This window comes from Rhipicephalus sanguineus, chromosome 3, assembly GCF_013339695.2.
Source record: "Rhipicephalus sanguineus isolate Rsan-2018 chromosome 3, BIME_Rsan_1.4, whole genome shotgun sequence".
NCBI classification, from domain to species: domain Eukaryota; kingdom Metazoa; phylum Arthropoda; class Arachnida; order Ixodida; family Ixodidae; genus Rhipicephalus; species Rhipicephalus sanguineus.
This window is the reverse complement of record NC_051178.1, coordinates 229542510-229561677: the sequence shown is the minus strand read 5'-3', so window position 1 is coordinate 229561677 and position 19168 is coordinate 229542510. Positions and strand designations below refer to the sequence as shown.

At 42.9% G+C, this 19168-nt stretch overlaps 1 protein-coding gene across 1 annotated transcript in view; it reads left to right on the top strand.

Annotated features, from left to right (window-relative positions):
* Nucleotides 1–19168, top strand: part of LOC119386353 (uncharacterized) — a 28612-nt gene that overhangs the window by 4207 nt on the left and 5237 nt on the right. Inside the window, 7 exon segments of the mRNA XM_037653673.2 lie at nucleotides 2915–3012; nucleotides 8822–8906; nucleotides 10554–10649; nucleotides 11578–11846; nucleotides 12770–12890; nucleotides 14865–14984; nucleotides 17120–17266. Of these exon segments, the coding sequence (XP_037509601.2) occupies nucleotides 2915–3012; nucleotides 8822–8906; nucleotides 10554–10649; nucleotides 11578–11846; nucleotides 12770–12890; nucleotides 14865–14984; nucleotides 17120–17266 (936 nt within the window).

Genomic DNA, 19168 nt, shown 5'->3' with positions numbered 1-19168 from the left:
ACAACACGAGTGACGCAAAAGTCGTCATCACAGATGACGTTGCCATATTATGTCATGACATCACAGATGGCCAAATTTGTGATTTCACCACCTCATTGTTTGGTCAAAGGTGGGCCGATCCTGGAGGCAGTGCAAAACCACATTAGTTGCAGAAAACATTTTGGAGGGGGGCGCAGGAGTTTGAATACATCGACTTAGAAGAAAAAGAAGAGGACGGCTTCCACTTTCGAGTCAACTGAGGCGGATGAAAAGGGGATCTGTAAGTTCTACAGCGAACGATGTTATGAGATCAGAACACCCGTGCCGTAGTTGTCCGCCGCGCTACTGCTGGTGTCTGTAACCGCTATCGCGTGAAATAAGAAAAAATGAAAAGAGAATGAAAATATCCAGGAACGGATGGGATTTCAAACCGGACTCTCGGTGTGGCAGTAGAGTCTTCTACGACAGAGCCATGCTGGTGCTTGAAACTCCTTTAAAAAAAATACCCTATACAGGTGTCATGCCGGGCAAGGATTCATGTTACGTATGTAGTATAGCGTGGCAGAAGAGTAAAATAACAACCAGGCATCACACAATGGTAATTGCACAACGGGTGTGTGGTTTAAAGCTTTCCACCCTCTACATAGTGATCCGCCATAATTCTTTGTCGTCATCAGCCACATGCAGCATCAACAAGTGCACATAATGTCTTACAGATGGTATGCGGGTACCTCGCTTATCCACAGAAAGACGTATAATGGCATAGTGGGTGCTTCCTACTTCACAAAAATTATGATTTATGGCGTAGTGGATACCTTGCATGTTTACTTGTATTAGTTGCCCCAAGAGAGCTTAGAACGGGCTCTAGAGAGGCAGCTCTTCCAGCTTTTGCTGTATCTGTGCTGCACGTTTCACGCAGGCCTGGCATTTCTTTTATTGCGATAACAATTATATGGACACTCTCGGCTGATTTTTGTCGTCGCCGTCATGTCGCGGATATGTATATGTATGTATATATCAATAAAAGCCACAAATAAAAATAATTCAGGAGAAAAAAATTCCAAAGCGCCCGGCCGGAGTTTGAACCTGCGACCCCTCGCTTCACAGCTCGCTGCCTTAGACAATTACGCCATGCCTCATTTATTCTCCAGGATACTAACGGAAGAATACAAATGCACGTGTGTTAGGTGAAACGCACAGGACGCCACACGTGGCCAAATTAAAATTAGCAAGACGTGGGCCATGTAGCATCGTTCCCCACGCTGCGTCGTATCGCTGGGACCCATCCTAGTTTTCCATTTTGGGGTTGTAGCGCCATGCCACTCGTGGCCAGTCGGCCGGGGGAAGTCGGCCGGGGAAGGTCGGCCGGGGAAGAACGTCCTGTGGCTCGTGGTGGCGCGAGCTAGTGGGAACGCTTTGGCTTTGTAGACTTATGCCACAGGAGGGAGGAAAACGAGACCGGCTCACAGTATATATGTTACACCGCGACCAGAATCCTGAGGCTAAAATTACAGTGCAACGCACAAGACACTTACGGAGAAAAGAAACATATGACACAAGCGCTAACAACTGCTTTATTCTTTCATACGCCAATGCATATATAAGCCCAAGCAAAACTTACCGCACATAACACACACAACAATAGCTCTAAACCAAATGTGTATCAGGATGATAGTGTACTAGATACACAAAGACATGAAATCATATTCACATGGTGCAGGGACAAAGAAATAAAGAAGAAGTAAGAAGGACAAAGAAGTGCGTTTGTACTGTAATTTTAGCCTCAGAATATGTACCAACATGAGCCAAATAAGTTTTAACTTAGTGAGCAGAATCAACATCCACAGGAAACGCGAGCCGTGGTTTCACGTGCCACTGCCAAGCGCCGTCTTTATTTTCTTCTTTTGAGGTCGCGCACTCTGCGCTTTTGTTTGCCGCCCCTAGGAAGGCGCTGCAGGGTCTTGGAATAACGCAAGCACAAAAGTCCGAGAGCGGCTTACGTTCTGCGTATGCGTCCTGGTGGCTCGCAATTTCTTGGGTCCCCAATTGTAAAACTTTCCAGTGTTTTGCCCGGAGTTGGGATGTGCGCCTTCGACTTGTACTTTGACATACAGGGCGTGGTCGACTGTGTTGGCACGATTTCTCTTGAGGGGGAGTTTTTGTACGTCTTGTGCGTCACTGCAAGTTTGCGTTGAAGCCATAGACCACACGAAGGTCACTTTGCTCGCTGCACGCGGCCGCGTTTGCGAAAGGAGTGATCTTCTAGCTAGAATAGCCAACGTAGCGGTTAGTTGAAGTAACAACTGCGACAGTTTTGCACTCATCCTATGTGTACCTGTGTAGTTCTTTTCATGCATCCTTCTTTTTGTTTGAGCAGCGCACTGCAGTTGTCGAGCTGCGACAGTTCTTAGTTCGCACTCACCTTGTATGTTTTCGTTTCCTGCGCCTTTGTGCTTGAGCAGCGCGTAATAAGTTTCTAGCTGCTTTCCGCTCTTCCTGCGACATTCCAATTTCTTGCTATTGCATTCATTGCTTTGCCCTTGAGGCGAAACTGTGACTTTTTTTAGGTTTCAGTTCATCTGCTGCCAAACTTGAGGATTCATGAAGTCGTTTTTCACTTACTTATCAAATGTAAAGTCTGTGCAATTAAAAAAATTGCTTGCAGTCCTTTTTTTTCATATTTGCTGCCCATTACAACTTCATTAAAAATTGTGGTTAGTTGCCAATCATTTTAATGATTGCCTTTAAGTTTCCATAACACAACTTGCCCAGTAAGATCACTTGACTGATGTTCCACTGTACTACCGTTGGCTAATTACGAAGGCATTTGTGTTCAGGGCATTTCAGTGTAGGGACCTTGTGTTAGTGCCACAATTCCAACTCCTGTTCTTCCGTTGAGCATTAAAGCAAAGCTTTTATCTTCTTTGTCACGCAGTACCACCGTGAGAAGGATCACGGCTTTGGCAACAGCCTCGCTTGCATCCTAGGAGTACTTCTCTTGCTGAGTGGAGTCGAGGCCACTGTGCTACCAAGGTAGGGAACACTTGAAAAGCTCGCTTGGACTAACAGAGCTCTTTAGTGCTTCTCCTGCCTTCCCTGGTTATAAGGCCATATATACTAGACATATGTTGCACTGCAGCTAACTCTAGCAGCTACTAGTGCTAGCCACATTGTGGTGATTTGCAACAAGCCATCTAGGAATGTCCTCACAGTTGTTCTGCAAACACAGCCCACGTGAAAAAGTTTTTACTTCCAGCTGGATTATGGAACCGGAAATTTTGCCCAGCTGGACCTTTTTCTAGCTGGGAAAGGAGCTGGTAAAAAATCCAGCTGGATTACATTTCCAGTTCCATAATCTAGCTGGAAAGCAGAAAGGCTGCAGCTGGGAAAAAAATCTAGCTGGAAAAATTTCCAGTTCCATAATCTAGCTGGAAATGGAAATATTTCCAGCAAATATATCCCAGCAGGAAATGGCAAAATTTCCAGTTGCAATTCTTCATTCCCAGCTAGAAATGGAAAAATTTCCAGATTTCACCTCGCTGCTACATCGCATGCGTCTTAGCATGGTTCCTACAGGACCTGTTCGTCCAGTCAACTGCACACAGTCAAAGAACATGGTGGTGAAACTTAACAGCATTTATTTAAACGCTTGTAGCAAGTGTTGGAACATATCTCGAGATGTGGAATGAGTCCTTGTACACCACCTGAAAAGAATATTTATACATAGTGAGGGAACATCAAAACCACAATGACCCATAAAACGCAATTCTAGCAAAAGTATAGTGTTACCAAATCACATGAACAGCATCAATACCGCTTTCAAAAACAGTACCACAATACAAAGTCAATGCAGTGCAAAGCAAAGGTGAGGAAGATCTGATGAGCACTGCGGTTTATACTGTAGGTGTTATGTAACGATTATTTATATCGACCTTCAACTACTCTGAATAGACGTCCATTGAATTCACTCGAACATATGTAATTATTGGCGTTTGTTGCACAGACGCATGCGCACCATTAGGTACAAGCATTGCACGGCACAGGGCCATTGGAGACAAAGGCTGCTTACGCAAACCGGCCTGTAGTGTACTTCGCGCATATATAAACATTACGCACAGCCAGGTAACATGACACTGTGATAACGACGCCCACAAACATTCGGGACAAATGTTCACTTACACTTGAAATATATAAGTGCAACTTACCTCCAAATGGAACAATCAGAGCTGAGAAAATCGCTGTCCCTTGATCAACGCTGGTGTATCCATGACATCGCACACAGTACGGCAATAAAAACCGCTCGAACATGATGGTCATCACTCGTAACACTTTCCAGAGATAAACCTGACTAAAAATAACTATTCCATGTAACTGTCACACAGATATTCCTCAAGGAAACACCCTAGACTAGCGAACACCGAGCACACACACGTACAGATATCACCACGACTGGCCGCCATGTGCTGTTCGAAACTGTGGCTGACTGCGGCGACATAATAATTTATGCGGTCTATTGGACCGTTGTCTTTAACGGTATTAACATTAAAAAAGGAATACAATTTTTGTATACCGTATTTATAATACAGAGTAGGTTATTATTTAGCATTAACGTCATAAGTCACCGAGAAATGATACGAGAATAGAGCTACTGAGATGCCAACAAACATCGCGGCAGTGCGGCGTTTTTCATGGCCGCGGCGTCGGACAGAGCAAGTTAGCAAAGTTCACTGCTATTCGATCGTGACAGTCCATGGCGAATGTTGAAAATAAGGCTCCTTTTCACAAGGAAGTAACTATACTATTGTTCAAACACTAGCTATTGGCGCAACGGCTCAATGAGCAACTGAACAAGCACCTGGTTGTAATGCCGTGTCGACCGGGCGCACGACTACTGAAAAGGTCAAATAAAAGTTTATTTTTTAATTATTTTGCAACCCAGCCGTACGGGGCGCGGAAGATCACGGTTGCAAAATGAGTCAGTGGGAGAGAGGGGGGGGGGGGTTATACGCAATATGCAGCGTGTGAATACGCAATATGCAGGTGCCTTTTATTTCTACGTGGCAATGTTTCAATAAGTTGTTTAGCCTGCAGCCACATTGAACCTCTTCATCGCGATGTTTGCTTTTCAAATATGCAAGCCTGGAAAAATCATGCTCGCATTAGTCGCAAAAAACTGCAACAGAAACTTTACAGCCACCTTATGAGGAAGAAACATAAGTCAGCTACGTTGCAATGCAAACATGTTATGCGGTGAAGCATACCAAAAACCAGAAGGGCCGCTGTCATGGGACATAGTGTGCCCTCAAAAACTTTTTTTTTTGCAAGCTTGGGTTTTGCAGACCCCCCATAATGACCTCGCGGACCCCCATTTGAGAACCACTGTTCTAAGTCATGTCTAAATGCACGGTCTGCATTATACATTTAATCTGCTGTCACTTGTATGAAGATCAATCTCTGGGCGGCTGGAATTCCTTTTGTCAACTATACCACTTGCTCGCTCAAACAGGAAAACTGCATGCTGAGCAAATTATTTCCCAACTGAAGCCGGAAAAATTTCCAGCTTGAAATATAACTTCCCAACTGGAACTGGAAACTTCAAGCTGGAAATGGCTTTCCAGTCGGGAATTATTTCCATATCCATGCTGGAAATACCATTTCCAGCCTGGAATGGTTTTCATTCCCTGCTGGAAATACCATTTCCAGCTGGGAATGGAAAATTCCCAGCCTGAAGAGCCGTTTCCAGCTGAAAACCAGGCTGGAAACCCGATTTCCAGCTGGGAATTCACATCCCATTTCATGTGGGAGGGGCGGCACCAGCGGGGGGGTGTTCCGCCTGCCGCCTTCTTGCCCCCCCCCCCCCCCCCCCCCAAGAGCATCAAACCACAGTGCCTAGGTTCCCAGCCACCCTGCCCCCCTGAAGGAAGTGCCCCCCCCCCCCCCATAAAAGAATCCTGGCACCGCCCCTGTGCAAAGATTCGCTAGAGCAGTGGTTCTCAAACGGGGTCCCACGGTCCGCGAAGCTATTTGGAGGTGCTCATGACACTCATGCTCGGAGGGGGGAGGAGGGGGGGAAGAAATGCATTTTTTGAAGCCGCACTATGCCTCATAACAGCGGGCCCTTCAACTTTTTTTGTATGCTTCACCGCATAACACCTATGCATTGCGGCGGAGCTGACTTATGTTTCCCCTTCACCGTGAGAAGGCTGTAAAGCTTTTGTTGCAGTTTTCTACGACATATGCAAAGCATGCTTTTTCCAGGCTTGCATACTTGAAAAGAAAAGGAAAATAGACAACCACCCGTTTGTAGCACGACCAGGACGAATTTTTTGGCAACTAGGAGGCTTTATTTCTGAGAAATCCGTATGGATTTCCTTGTGGCTTCGTGTTACAAACGGGTGGTTGTCTATTTTCCCTTTCTTAACCCTTCGGCACCTTGCGGGATTCTGCAGAACTGATTTGCAATATACTTGAAAAGCAAATGCAGCTAGAAACAGGTTGAATGTGGCTGCAGACCGTACAACTAATCAGCAAGCTGTTGAGATCGAATTGGCGTAGTACTTTAGTTTGACCGTTCTGTGCCAGGTAGCGTTAATCTATGGCTCCCACTTTCTCTTGCTGCATGGGGTGCCTGAAACATCCATGGCTGAGAACCACTGCGGTAGAGATTGCCTAATGATGACAGCTGAAACAGACTGACCGTATAAAGTTCCCTTCATTTTTTGTGTTCACCTGGATTGCACCTACACTAAAAAATCCGCAAGGTTGAGTTAGAGCCAGAAATATGTGCTGTACACTTCACTGACTCTAAATGGCACATATTTCATCATGCGGGAAAACATAAGCAAGAAAGAATTGAGCCAGGAACATTTTTGTGGCTAGTATTACAACTAAATAAACAGTTTTTGTGATTTCAACTCTTTGTTTCTGCTTCCTTTCACCTGTCAACATTATACACATGCAGACAGTTGTTTCGAATGATTCTAACTTAATTTTTCTGCAGGCCTAGGTCTATGATCGAGTCACCATGAATTTTAAGATGATAAGGTAAAGTAAAGACATAGTGCGAAGAAATTGGAGGTCCCATCGTCCCTCTTTCGTGTCACCTGTGTTTTTGTCTGATTTCAGGGATGAGTTGTTTGAATCGACGGTAAGCATTTCTAACCGGGACCTCTTCCACTTTTTTTTTATATACAAATCACCTCATTTATTGTTGAATCAGATATGTATGATTAGGTAAAATCATGGAGTATACTATTGGTTTATTATTTGCAGAATCTGACATGAATAATACAGAGGAACAGTTCAAGCACTGATTTACAAGCTAATCTTGTTCAGCAGAAGGCACGCTTGTGTGCACATGCGTGTGCGTGTGCAATGACTGGTGTGCGGCATTTACAGGATGGCTAAACAAGCAGACAACTCCTAGCTTTCATTTCCCAGTGACATAGAGACATCACTTTGACCACTTGGTATGCTGCATATCATAGGCTTTGCTAGAAGGTTTCTGCACACCTGTTATCATCATTGGAAATATATTACTAATCGAAAGCATATTCGTCTAAAATTCAGCTTATGACCTGATTTTCAATTACGGAAGTTACATTCAAATAAAGTATCTGTTACTCAATCTAAGCTCATCCTTAATGAAAGGAATGTCTGTCAGAAATACAAGCCACGATCAGGCAAGAATATCCTTCCTGGGCTAGTACAGACTCCTGATTGGTAAAATGAGTGTACTAATATAGAATTGTTTGGTCTCATGCATTATGGCCTTCTTTGTTGAAAGTGAAGGCAGAAGCATGATCTGTGTAATGTATATACTTTGTTACAGTAGCAGTGATCAACAAATAATTTGCACAGAAAATATTTTTTCTTTTTTTCATAACCTTTTCAATGTGACTAACTACTATATACTACAGTAAAAGCTCGTTAATTCGAACTGGAAGGGGACTATAAAATTGTTCAAATCGGAACAATTGCGGAGTTTGAATTAGCGGGCGTGCACTAGAATGAACGGACATTGCGCCGCACTGTGCGGGCAGAACTAAAGAAGCCACCTCTGGACTCATTATCGCGAATTAGCTGATACTACACATTTGTGGTTAATGATTTCTTAAATTAAGTTCATGGAGCTCTAACTGCAAACAGAATTAATTGATCAGTTAATGATATGCCAGAAACAAGTAGCGACATATATTCATGTGAGAAGCGAGCCTTAATGTCAAATATACGGCACCAATTATGCTCCAAAACACGTTCATTTACATGGCAGAGTTAATGCAATAAAAATTCATAGTAATCAGTCATTTGCATTTGCTTGCGCCTTCTTTGTCGCAACTCCATGAGCATCGTTTGCAGCTTTGCCCTAAGAGCTCCAGTGCAGCGTCCGAATTCTCTCCTGCGGAGTAATGCTGCTTTTTTGTGTCTTTGTGCATCTCTAGTAAATCTGGTTTGGTTTAGTTTTAGCAACACATTGTGATTAGCTCTGAGCCAACATCTACGAGGAGCGATGAAAGCCAGGGGCCTCCCAGTTTGAATTAACCGTTGTTGATACCGACGCATTCGAATTATTGGGAATTTTCCCCCATAGAAATACACAGGGCTGTGCCAGTACCAGAGCGTCAGTTCGAATTAACTGTAAGTTCGAATTAACCAAGTTCGAATTAACGAGCTTTTACTGTAGCAGGTATGTTTTAGAACCTGGAATATTGTTTCACTTCACAATTTTTTTTTTTGCTACATTTATGCAGTCGTGCTTACAAGAGTTGAAGGTCACGACGCTAGTTTTGTTGAACTGACTGTGGTTTGCCTTTTCTTTTTCCTGCCTGTGCCTGTTTCTCAGGACTCTGATCCTCGTGGTGCTGTCGGTGACTGCATTCGTGTGCGTCTCCATGTTTCTCATCTTAGTGCTGGCTGCTCAACTCAGGGTAGGCTTAACCACTTTCCTTTCTTCCTTTCTGAATGAGCTGCTTTTTCTCTCTACTCTAACCTGAAACATCAACCTATAGGGTATTGTTGTTTGTCGTCATGCCACTACTGCAAAAAAAAAAAAAAAAAATGCATGGTAAGCTCGGGCAGAAACTGGGCATATGTAACTGGAGTACAACATTTGTCTGCTTTCCATGAAAGTTTAAGATCATGCTTCGATAAAAATTGAGGGCAAAAATGTATTGAGCACAAGTACCTAAAGGAAAACTTCAATCAGTTTAGGTGATGTGCTGTACGTACTAATATGTATTACATCTTTTTTTTTTTCAGCAGATGCAAGTACTTATACATGTATATGAAAAATAGAAAGGGGATGGATTGAGGGGTCTGGTTCCCTTGTTAGGCACAGCCTCAGAAAGCCAAGGGATGCACTATAGCCACATATTTTTGATAACCATTGCAGAATCACAGCCATATAGAATTAAAAAAAGCAGGCCTTTCACGTATCTGAAAAACTTAACGTTATAGCAAAAATGGTAGCATTTAAAGAGCTGACTTGTAAAAGTTGAGAAGGCATCATCATTTATACAATATGATGACACAGTAAGGTATTACAATGCGTACAATATCATATCTGCTGTGCTGACATGATAAGTATTCACTGCAATATGTTGTTTATTAAATGTCAATCTGATGTTCCAAGAATCAATTGAGTGTTCCTGAACCTCGTTTGAGCAGAACAAGCCTTCCTTATCTCTGACTTTGTTTGTAATGGAAGAATTATATAGAGGCCTGTGTAGGCAAGCAATTCTATTGTGTTTCAAAAATTTTGAGAGAGCTCAGTTGTCTAATTATAACTACACTGTTATATGCAAAGGATGTTCTAAATTATAGCAGTCATAATCTGAGTAGTAAAATTAAGCATAAATCCAATAAGTGGGCTGCTTTGCCAGTGTGCTTTGATGAAAGACTCCTCAGAAATCATTGTTGAAGTGCGCACCTATTCTGTTAAACCATTAATTGTACAAGGTGTCCAAATCATTGCTATGCTCTTTACCGTGCTCTTGATGTAAGTTTATTAGAACCACTTGTTTAGGTTACCGTTCAAGAGAGATTAAAATTTCATATAGATTATCATATCACTGTCTCAACACGTTCGTTTATGTTTTCTGTAGTGGGTACATGCGTTGGTTTGCTTTAATTCGCATCTGAAAAGCTTACTGTGTGACCGGGTATATATTTATATTGTGCCATAATGATCTCGATCATATGTTTTACATAATCTTTCTCCTAACGTGCCCATCTTTCTTGATTGTCCTGAGCATGATTTTTGACAAATTTTTTACCATAAGCATTTGTACTATCGGTGTCAAATGAGTTCCGAACAGCTGCAAGCATTCGCAGTGGTACAGTGCGCACATGCGCAGTGCTGCCAAACCAGATGCACGCGTGCCTGTCCATTGTGATGACTGGATGGCGTGCACCTACCACTGCGAATGCTTGCCGCTGCTTCGGGTTTCATTTGACACTGATAGTACATATGAGTGACATGACTATAAACTCTTGAACTTTCTTGAAAACTTTGAAGGAAGGATCAATAAGCATGACATCAGCCAGAGATTTGCCTGCTCCTCTCTTCTCCACAGTGCATCCACTGGGACATCAGCCGTAATTTCGTCCTGCGAATGGTCATCACCGTCTTCTCATTGCTGCTCATCTACTCTGTGGCCCAAGTCAACATGGTACTTCTCTCCTTTCCATGCAATTTATGCTAGGTCTAAGCTAAGATTATGCTATTTTTAAATATATTTGATGTTTCCTGTTGTGAAAAAGCTTATTTTGTTCACGAATACCTGCTTTCCGAAACAGTATTGATCTTCCGTTGTCGTGGCAACAGTAAACTGTTACATAATATTTTTATGCCATACTCTTTCAGGTATTTAATGTGCCAGTGTTCTCTAAAGCATTAACCTGGGAGCGGTGCAACAAAGTGTGTTTTCTTATTAATATTTCAGTTTACTATGAGGTAAAGCCTTGCTAATTTTACTAAAAATGAAAACCTTTTTTTTAATAGTAGTGTTATTATTGCAAAGTTTTGACTGCTAAAACAAGAGCCGAAAGGGCATTGTTGTAAGGTTATTGTGAAGAGTTTATTGCATGAAGTGAGCAATGCTGAATGTTATGCTGAATGTTATCTTAATTTTTTATATCTGCAATTATAGCTGCAACTTAGGCAGCACAGAATAGCAAACTACTCGAGTATAACATGCTCAACATAATCTACATTTCAAGGGGGACAAATGAGCAACACGCTTACCTGGGTAAAGTGTTATTTCGTTACCAATCTGTTTTTATTTATTTGTCAGGAGAGGGTATGTTACTTGAAGGGACAGTGAAGTCCAAGTCTCGGTTTCCTTAATTTTACGACAAAACGTCGGCATCGCTTCCGTGTCACCATTATGTTGGCTCACTGTTGTGCAGAATAGCTAGCTGGTTTTTGTCTGATGGCTTAATGGTCCCATCTGACATTTTATTTGAGTAAGGATTGTAACGGTTTAAAGAAGTTTAGAAAGAACGCTGTGCCTCATATCTATTTAAAAGGTTCGTCGATAGTACAAGCGGCTGAAAGTGCACAGAAGGAAAACAGCTTGCTGCTGTCCTGTGTCGCAGGTGTCATGTGTGGCCGACTGCCACAAGGAAGCGAATGAGACGGCGGCAACGCCTGCCAAGCCTCACGGTGCAGAGTGGCCGCATCGGCTGTGCCCGCTGCCACAGTACCTGGTGGTGTGCTGCCTGCTGACGCTACTGCCTGCCTCGGCCTTCCTGCGCCTGCCACTTCTGGTCAAGGTCTTACTGCTCTGCCCCATGGGCATCGCTTTCCTCGCCCTCGTCGAGATCTCACATGCGCAGGTCTTCTTCTGTTACGACCAAAATGCCCGGTGAGGATCGGCCCCTTCGCTCTTCTTCCCTTCTCTTCGTTACATGCATTTCAAATGCTCAGCTCAGCAGCATAGCTTGAAGTACTCAGCTGTACTCTGGCCTGTTCATGTTGTCCTTTTTATTTATCCTTGAGAATGCTAGCAGCATAATGTCTGCCGTGATGGACGGCACACAAGTGAAGAATGCCTGATTTCATGAGTGGCTGAATATGAGGCAGTGTAAGTACTGTCCACATAAAAATACCTAGAACAGGGGTTCGTAGGAAAGTGGAGATTTGAGCTAAGCAACAGTGGCCAAACAAGGTGAACATCAGGTTATAACCAACAGTTTAATGTCTTAACAAAGAGACCCGTTTTCATCAGGGCAAGGACAAGTCTCTTTGTCGAGACATTGGCTTCAGCCTCGGGATTCCTTTCATGGCCACTTTAATCACAGCGAATGCGTCAGGCATATAAGCACAGAAGTGCAGTCATGCACCATTCATATGGGGCCATGTTTGGCCACATTAAATAAAAATGAGAATTCTTTTGGAAAGAAATAGGCCTTTACCATATAAGGTCATTGGTTCAGTATGCACTATAGTGAGAAAATCTGGTTTTATGTCAAGCTGAAAAGAAAGAAGTAGTGCTCAGCATGTTGTTTGGTGTGCAGACCAGATATATAAACAACAATTAGTCTAATAGATTAACAGTGTGGGAATGGTCCCCAGGTCTTCTCAAGTTATATATTACAGCGTGTTGCCTGGAGGGCCCTCAAATAATGCACTGGAAATAATGGTTTGGAACTAAGCAAATGGAAAGGCTGTGGATGGCAGTCAATGTTTGTGACGAGATTAAAAATGACGATGATGACATACCGTGGTGGAGTGACTGCATAATTTGCTCACATCTTTCAGTCATCACCTGTATCTCTCTGTGTGCAGCACACTGGTACCACTCCATGTACTAGCTGTGGTGGGAATCATACACATGCTGATGGCCGTGCTCATCCACGGTCGCCAAGTGGAGTGGACAGCTCGACTTGATTTTCTGTGGAGCCTGCAGGTAACGTAGGACACTCACTCTTGCAGCGTCACATTTTGCTCACTCTAATTGGCTGTTGCAAGAAAATTACGAGGCTTTCTATTTCTATTAGAGCTGTGCGAATAGCAAAATTTTGGGTGCGAAGCGAATTCGAATAATAAAGATTGAGTGCGAATCGAATCAAATAATTTTCGAATAATTTTCGAATATTTCTCAAACATTTTTCGAATACTTCGAAGTGAAATTACCGAAAGTTGCAGAGAATCCCTAAGTATGTTCTTATGAGATAGCAGCATGAAAGTGTTTCTTTTTGCTAGGTTGATGAAGCGCTGGCGGGGTGGTGTTTCATAGTTGTCTTATCAAGAATGAGGCAATGTAGAGGTCGAATTGTTTTTATGTACATGATTTGGTGCAACCAAAGTGTTGCCGACAACACTTTACACGTGATAGGCAAAGATGCCATTTTCTCAGCCTCTCCTCCTCTTTCAACTTCTGTGGAAGACCAACTGATGTGGTGGACAAGGGTGTGCTCCCTTCGAGTCCATAGTTCCAGATCTGCCTCGTAGACATCAATATATAAGAACATCTGAAATTTTGGATGCTAAAAAGCTTCGGCGTCTGCTTTTTCGAACTTCCTGCTCAAATTTCAGGTCCAAAACAGCATTAATTGAGCCCCCAACTCTGCCACATCTTTCATCTCCATGTTGGAACCAGCGTTTTCTTGAGTTAATACACTTGCGACCGTAACGGAGCTTGAAAGGCAGCTTTGCCGCAATACGAGAGCGTAATGAGGTGAAGCATATTGAAAATCTGTAGGGGTTGACTGTATTTGTCTTTGGGAAGTTCGAATAGTTCGAATAGTAAAATTCCAGTGCGAATTGAATCGAATAGCAAACACTATTTGAAAAATATTCGAAATTTCGAATATTCGCACACCCCTAATTTCTATGCTTGTTGAGGTTGCATTCACAGTGCCATTATGTAAGGCTGATGCAGGGTAAAGTGCTTATGACTGACGATCACATAGGAGCCCTTGTGAATATGTAATTGTAATTGTAATTTAAAGGATCATTTAAAGAAATGTAGAGAGAGAGAGAGAAAAATAAAGACTAAGCTTTTTACTCATGAGCCATGCTACAATTTTCTTTCATTCCTACATTTAAACTGATCTTATTTGCACATTTTTATTAGAATTTGGTGAAACTATGCCACAAAGTAAGAGTAATCTAATAAATAGGCCTCATTAGACCACAAGGAAAAGACATAGTAGGAAGGAGGCACATATTGTAAACATGTAAAATACGTATCTTTTAACATCAGGACCATACTGTAGCATCATTTTAGCTTACAACTGTGGGATCATATCAGTAGGAAACACAGCAGTGATTTTTTGCTGTAATCGGGAAGCTGATTGGTGTTGTGGACGTGTAGAATAAAGTCAGACGAGGATTGCATTGCATGAACCATTGAATGCTTCTGGCTAAGGATAATATAGATCACTGATACTATCTTCATTCACTAGGTGCGTAATAAACTAGGTCGCATTAAATGTGATCAATTTGACTGCATTGATAATTCAAAGCTGTTTGCGGTTTGACGTTACAGCAGATAAGAGCCTCATCAAGGTGCGTAACAGTGGCTCATTGTCTCAGTCGCTACGTTTTCTGTAGCGCACAAAATGAACCGCATTATATCTATACTTCTTTGCATGCCTTTCTAAGCCACCATGTGAGATGGCTTTGTACTGGGTCCTTTGCCTTCATCTCACTTGTCTAAACTGTGCAGCAGTAGTTCTATAAATGCCATTCTAGATGTTTTATTAGACACTACACTGAAAACACTGTTTTAAAAATTCTGGAGCATGTTACTGCTGTATGCGTGCACATCTTCCTTTTATCGTCATTGCTTCGTTCTTTTGTCGTGTCTTACTGAGGGGTAGCATGTCAAAACATGCTAGCTCTGCCTTTCATAGAATAATTATCTTCTTTTTTTTAGGCCAACGAAGAAAAACAGGAAATGCACGACTTGGAGAGCAGCAACCGAAGAATATTATTCAACCTGCTTCCTGCACACGTGGCAACACATTTCCTGGACAATCAGCTAAGGAACAACATGGTACGACTGTTTGGTTATAAGTAGAGCTGTGCGAATAGCAAAATTTTGGATGCGAAGCGAATTCGAATAATAAAGATTGAGTGCGAATCGAATCGAATAATTTCGAATAATTTTCGAATATTTCTCAAACATTTTTTGAATAATTCGAAGTGAAATTACAGAAAAAGTTGCAGAGAATCCCTAAGTATGTTCTTGTGAGATAGCAACATGAAAGTGTTTCTTTTCGCTAGGTTGATGAAGCACTGGTGGGGTCATATTTCATAGTTGTCTTTCTTATCAAGAATGAGGCAATGTGGAGGCCGAATTCTATTTATGTAGATGATTTGGTGCAACCAAAGTGTTGCCGACAACAGCTTTACACGTGATGGCAAAGATGCCATTTCCTGCAGCCTCTCCTCCCATGCTCAACCCCGGAGGCACACTTGCTGTGAAGCCAAACTGATGTGGCCAGACAAGTCAACGTTGCGCCGTCGAAGTCATGAGTCCCAAATCTGCTGGATGGCGTCGATATATAAGAAGTGCATGTGCTGAAATTTGGATGCTACAAAAGCTTCGCGCTTGCCGATTTTTCGGACTGCCTGCCCAAATTTCAGTCCGTGCGGAAATAGCCCAGGATCTATGCCACTTCGAAAAATTGTTCAAGTGAACCAGCTTTTCTTGAGTTAATACAGCAGGCGATGCTTCGTAGCGGAGTTTGAAAGCGCGTCAAAGTACTCTTGCCGCAATTAACGGCTGTGGCTCCGGTGTCCACTGCCATGGTGAAGCTATGTCCTCCGACGACGACATGGATGCGCAAGTCCCTTGGGCTAGTCGGACTTGCAATACGGACTGTGGCAGTGAGGTGTCAGCGTCTTGGACCAACTTCCTGCACGGACGCTTGACGGCAGACTGCCGCGAAATGCCCTTTAATACGGCAAAATTGGGTGTTTGACGGGAAGCTGTCAAAATCAAGGAACCGAGGACGATTTTGGGAGGGCCAGCGGACGTGAATGGACCTCTCTTGCCTAGTGATTCTGACCGTAGACCGGAGCATGAAAGGCAGTTTTGCCGGAATGTGGCTGGTGTAAAAAAGTGATGGTGAAGCTAATTGTTAAAATCTAGGGACCAATTCCAACCGGACTTTGTCTCTTTGCTATAATTCTTTTTTAATGACGGAGCTGTATACTGCGCATGTTACCATATGAAGCATTGCACGTTTTTTCTGATGTGTTCGCGAAATCTCCGGGCGTTGACTGCATTTGTCTTTGGGAAGTTCGAATAGTTCGAATAGTAAAATTATCAGTGCGAATCGAATCGAATAGCAAACACTATTCGAAAAATATTATTCGCTTCCTGCACAATTTCGGACATATTCGCACACCCCTAGTTATAAGGTGTTGCATGCAGTCCAGCTACCGCTAAAACTAGCACTCGGCAGCAGATGCTTTATAAAAAAAATTGCACGAGATAGATTGTAGCTACATTGCAACAGTGTATATGCAGCTTAGAGTGCTGAGGACTTGCCTTCAGTTCACTAGCTCTTGGATCACAGAAGAAGTAAAATGTCGTCCATATATGTAATGGACCAGACCTGCTGTATAGTCAGTCTTGCTGGATAAGATGTCTCAAGTTGCTCGTTTACCACTTGTTAGTAGCAACTTTACAACTTTGCAAGCATGTACAGTATTGTTAGGGGAGCATGCACTGCTGCATACAATCTACACGGGGCAAAACAGATTTTGAGCAGGCATGAACATCCAAAGTTCAGGTTACAGTCAGCAATGAACAGATAGGATGGGCAGTCTTCAAAGTACACAAATTAATTTGTCGTCATAGAATGTAATACAACACACTATGCCGCTGAAGATGATACAGTAGAGTATGTCAATGTCACACCCCTCACACCGGCCCATCCTAGCATATCTACAGTCCTGTAACCAGTGTGCCATTAGACTTGGTGCAGAGCTAAAGCCACACATGCCTGTTCCCATGTCTGGTCCCTGTTATATCACAGGCTGTGCACATTACAACATGAAAAAAGTAGCCGTGCTAGGCTCTATTGTCTGTGTACTGTATTGTCTTTCTTTTTCTTCATTCCCCGCAAGCATAGATGACACGACGTTTTTGCCATGCTTGGTGTTTTTTTCTTTTTCCAGGAACTGTATCATCAGTCATACAGCCGTGTGGGTGTCATGTTTGCCTCCATCCCGAACTTTCACGAGTTCTACATGGAATTGGATGGCAATAACCAAGGTGTCGAGTGCTTAAGGCTTTTGAACGAGATCATTGCAGAATTTGACCAGGTAGTGTGCCATGTTTCTCGCTTTATGTCCTGTAGTATGAATGCAAATCTAGACGCATATGTGTGAACAGCAAGACCACATCTCCATTTTTGCTTTCTCCAATGCATTGTGACGTGTGTGGTTGAAAGTCTTGGACAATAAAGCTTGGAGTTTCCAGGCTACACATGTATTGAGCATTTATAAAGTCCTGCTGCTTGCCTTACATTTCGAGAAAGTCACGTGAAAAAAAATGTGTTTTTGTCCATATGTTTCCAATTCATGAAGTAAACCATTACCATCGGCAGGTATGGCTATGCTGCCAGGCGACAGTACATTTCCAGGTAGTACCACCTGCTCAACATGTTGATAGATGAAGTTGACATTTGAGCATAATGATAAAAATACATTTAGTACACATAATTTTACTTTGCATCTTCTGGTGTTAGCTGTGAACCAACGTGAATGAAAGTGTACTGCAGCTCAGCTGCAAAAACCACATATTCTCGTCTGTGGTAAACGTTCCGTGCACTTTTGTAGTTCCAAAAGGAGCTTAACTGATCAAGAATACACTGAAACCCACAAAATCACAATGGCATCATTAGCGTCATAGACTGGAACACAAAGAAAGTCTTTGAGAAAATCTGGCCTTCATTTTGTTTATAAATGAGGATCTTTTTTCCATTAAAGAAATTCACAGGAAGTCTTAAAATAAGCAATACCAGTCTATCTGAGGCTTGGCACTCTGCAAGCAAGAGAGCGTGTGTATTTTCATATGCGTGTGTGTGTGTGTATGTTTAACTGTTTCTTTGATCAGAAGCCATCATTAAAGGTGGGAATGTAGTTGCAACATTTTCGCTTCTATGTCATTTTGCTGTGCTATGGTGCCCGAATTTGTCTTGGGGTACTATAATACAGTAAAAGCTTGTTAATTCAGATTTCACGGGACCGGAAAAAATGTCCGAATTAACTGAATGCCAAATTAACGAATGAACAGGAAAAACAACATTAAAATCAAGTTGGAGAAGCATACCTTTAGTAGAAGCGAACATATTTGTAATGGTCGTCTGCGTTTCATCGCGCAGTATCGGCTTGATATTACAATTTTTCTTAGCTCTTCCAAATGGCCAACAGCACGCAAACTGTCGGAAGTGCTCAATCAAACGTCCTCTAATACCAAAAGTGCCTCCGAGACTTCCCGTGAGGTGCGATGAGGACGCGACATCATTAATAATTTCTTGATCGGGCAGGAGACCAGTCGTGGCGACACAATCGTCAATCGCAATGTAGTCCTGAAGGGTCATATCTGTGGGAAGGACAGCATCGAAGGTCGGGCACTCATCGTCGGTGGACTCGGCTGACACCTTGTCGATGCCATCGTCAGCTACTGCCGCATGCTCAGGCCTCACATGTAAACACGGTCACAAGGGGGAAAAAAAGAAAGAGAACTCCGCAAGTAGAGACGGTGCCGACACAACACAAGGGAAAATGGCGCCGGAGGCGCAGTGGAGCGAAAAAAGAAGACGCCGACATTCGGTGACGCTGCGATCGCCCCCACTAGTTGGTGACGATGGCGATGTCACTCAGATTTCGGTTTCGCTCCAGTGGTGCCAGCGCTGCTTTACCACACTTTTGTGTAGCGGCAGCCGTCAGCATTTGTCCGAATGAAGCGGTGCGGAGCCCAATTCTGACGAATTAACGAAGGTTTGGTCCCATAGATTAACATGCACTTTGGCCGGGACCAATAGAGCCATCCGAATTATCCGAATTTCCGAATTAAAGGGTGTCGAATTAACGAGCTTTTACCGTATACCTCAGTCACACCTGTCACTGTCACTTATTGGTCCTTACCCTCAACCCATGCAAAGATGCCAAATGCAGTTGAGAACTTTGGTCCCGATCAACCATGATTGTAGTCAAAAGTTT